The sequence below is a fragment of the Stomoxys calcitrans genome, chromosome 4 (assembly GCF_963082655.1).
Source record: "Stomoxys calcitrans chromosome 4, idStoCalc2.1, whole genome shotgun sequence".
Lineage (NCBI taxonomy): Eukaryota > Metazoa > Arthropoda > Insecta > Diptera > Muscidae > Stomoxys > Stomoxys calcitrans.
The window spans coordinates 94,466,446-94,469,957 of record NC_081555.1 but is presented as its reverse complement, the minus strand read 5'-3'; the positions used below and the strand labels follow the sequence as shown (position 1 = coordinate 94,469,957).

At 39.9% G+C, this 3,512-nt stretch overlaps 1 protein-coding gene across 1 annotated transcript; it reads left to right on the top strand.

The window, feature by feature from the left end:
* The first annotated feature begins 2,339 nt into the window (after positions 1-2,339).
* Positions 2,340-3,164, top strand: LOC106095505 (trypsin beta). Its single transcript, XM_013262740.2, has one exon. The coding sequence runs from the start codon at positions 2,340-2,342 to the stop codon at positions 3,162-3,164; it is 825 nt and encodes a 274-aa protein (XP_013118194.2).
* Positions 3,165-3,512: the final 348 nt, after the last annotated feature.

The window sequence follows — 3,512 nt, the reverse complement described above, 5'->3', positions numbered from 1 at the left end:
TGGACCGATATGGCCCATTTACAATACCAACCGACCTACATTAATAAGAAGTATTCATGCAAAATTTCAAGCGGCTAGCTTAACTCCTTCGAAAGTGAGCGTGCTTTCGACAGGCAGACGGACGGACAGACGAACGGACATGGTTAGATCGACTTAAAATGTCATGACGATCAAGAATATATGAGGTCTCAGCGAAATATTTCGAGGAGTTACAAACAGAATGACGAAATTAGTATACCCCCATCCTATGGTGGAGGGTATAAAAATGTATCTGATATCCAATTGTGGACCAAGTCTTTGAGGGGCCGCCCCTCCCCAAAAACACCTCCAAAGAGGACAAATTTGCGACCATAGCAATATGGGGCTCAATTCAAAAATCTTTGACAGTACCATACGAATCTGATATCAATTTCGGGGAAAAAGCGTCTATGGGGCCTCCACCTCACCTCATACCTATAACACCACCCAAATAGGAAGTATTTGCTGACCATTGCAATAAGGGCTCAAATAAGATTTATTTTAGCACAAAATACGAATCTGATATATATTTTCCGGGCTAAGTCACTAAGTGGCCGGCCCATCCCCCAAAAAGGACATGTTTGCCAACTACGAAAATATGGGGCTCAAATGAAAGGTAATTGGGAGTATGCCACGAATGTGATATCAACATTCGCTACCAATTGTCTGCGGGACATCCCGCCCCCACAACAACCCCCAAATAAGATGTAATTTTGAGGCCAATGGCAATATGGGGTTCAAATAAACGATATATGAGAGTAGAGAACGATTCTGATATATTTTAAGGGCTAAGTGTTTGGAGGACGATTTAGAGGTGTTTTGGGAAGTGGTTGTCCGAAAACACCTCTAAATCGGACAAATTTGCCGACCATAACCGGCATTGGGGAGTAGAGCATGAAATTGATACCCACTTTCGGAACCAATTTTCTGGGGGTCTACCTCTTTCCCAAAACAACCACCAAAGAGTAAAAATTAACCGACCATGGCAATATGTGGCTCAAGTTTAAGGTATTTGAGATTAGAAGACGAATTCGATAACCGGTTTTGAGGCCAAGTGTTTTGACCTCAAAACCATTAAACCCATGACAATATGGGGTTTAAATAAATGGTATTTGAGAGTAGAGCATGAAGCTGAGGCCACCGTGGCGCAGAGGTTAGCATGTCCGCCTATGACGTTGAACTCCTGGGTTCGAAACCAGGCGAGACCATCAGAAAAAAAATTTCAGCGGTGGTTTTCCCCTCCTAATGCTGACAACATTTGTGAGGTATTATGCCATGTAAAACTTCTCTCCACAGAGGTGTCGCACTGCGGTACGCCGTTTGGACTCGGCTTTAAAAAGGAGGACACTTATCATTGAGCTTAAACTTGAATCGGACTGCACTCATTGATATGTGAGAAGTTTGCAAAGGTTCCTAAGATGAATGTTCATGGGCAAAATTTGCATTTGCATGATGCTGATATTTTTTCAGGGCCGGGGGTCTGGGGGACCACCTCATCCCCGAAAATACCCCTAAACCGGACATATATTGGGTTGCCCAAAAAGTAATTGCGGATTTTTTTAAAAGAAAGTAAATGCATTTTTAATAAAACTTAGAATGAACTTTAATCAAATATACTTTTTTTACACTTTTTTTCTAAAGCAAGCTAAAAGTAACAGCTGATAACTGACAGAAGAAAGAATGCAATTACAGAGTCACAAGCTGTGAAAAAATTTGTCAACGTCGACTATATGAAAAATCCGCAATTACTTTTTGGGCAACCCAATATATTGGCTGATCATGGCAATATGGGGCCCAAATGAAAGGTATTTGGGAGTAGAATACGAAACTGTCGAAAATTATTATTCAAACGATAAGTTTGTTTCATATATAGTGAAAGAAGGCGCAGCGGAGCCAGCCCGGATCAGCTAGTTTTCTACAAATAGCAGATTTGACAAAAGGCTCAATTATTCTCTTAAGCACCGAGTGGGTCATAAACTTATAAAGCCCACATAATTCGTTTTTTATTAATTTTTTACCCTATCTATTGGAAAACCTTTGTGCGAATCGATTCTCTATGTCATTTGGAATAATTAAATTATCTAAACCTTAAAATATGGGCTGATTACAATCAAATTATTACCAAATACTAAGTACAGCGTCCAGCACAATGTATTTGTGTAAATAACGATAATGCCTTCGTTTATCGATAGCCCACCTACCCGATAAGAGACCTATAAAGTGCTCCAATATAAAAGGAGACATTTTTATGCAAAGTTTCAGTCACGAAGCACTGGGCTTCACATTGTACCAAATTTCTTGCTGTTGTGTTTTGAGCAAAAATGCTAAAAGCTTTTGTGTTACTAATCGGCAGCATTTGTCTGTCTGTGGGTGCAACATCAACAGGCATTCCGGATGGTTCAGTGCCTTTTGTACCAAAATGTCTAAATGGAGGCCGTTATGCTGCCATAGAGGACTTTCCCTTTGAGGTTTCCATACAGTTGATTGATTTGGCAGCAACCAATAGGGGAACCCACATTGGCTCCGGCGTCATTTACAACAAATATGTAATTTTGACTGCGGCCAGTGTGGTCGTGGGCAGAGCAGCTTCAAATCTTCAAATACGTGCCGGCTCAACTTGCCACAAGACCGGAGGTCAGCTGATAAAAGTGGCTGTGATAAAAATTCACGATTGCTTCGATGCAGTAACTCTGCGCCATGATATTGCCCTGTTAAAGCTCAAATCACCGCTGGTTCTCGATGGCCACAGAGTCAGCCGAGCCCATATAGGCAAATTTGAGCCAAGCAATAATGAAACTGGAAGGGTGGTGGGATACGGCTCCTCAATGGATGGCCTAGCACTCTACAACACTGACTTGAGACAGGCGACCATTAGGTATCTCAATCTTAAAGCGTGCACAAGCAGCTTTTATGGTTACACCAACGATGGACTGAAAATTGGTGTATTCTGTGGTAGAGCTCGCAACCAGGACTCATGTCAAATGGATAGGGGAAGTCCGGCAATGTTTCAGGGCAGCTTGGTTGGTCTCTTTTCTTGGGCTCGTGGCTGTGCTGAGGAAATATATCCAGGAATATACACGAGTGTGATAGAATATCATAAATATATTATATGTGCTTCACATAATCTGTTAACAACGCCAAAGTAAGCCTAGACGAAAAACAAAACTAAACTAAACCTTAAGCGAAAATTCAGTGAAACCAAAAGACAACCGTATTGTATAAGAATTGAATATAAATCCTTTATTAATAAAAACGAGACATCAACAAATAATTGAGCACAATATTTTCTTTGTTCCAAATTTAAGAAAATTTTGTCTAAGAAAAAATTTATTTAAAAAACAAAATATATTGGGTTGCCCAAAAAGTAATTGCGGATTTTTTAAAAGAAAGTAAATGCATTTTTAATAAAACTTAGAATGAACTTTAATCAAATATAATTTTTTTTACACTTTTTTTCTAAAGCAAGCTAAAAGTAACAGCCGATAACTGACAGA

Coding starts and splice junctions, on each gene's coding strand:
- LOC106095505 (XM_013262740.2), top strand. CDS start 2,340: ATGCTAAAAGCTTTTGTGTTACTAATCGGCAGCATTTGTCTGTCTGTG.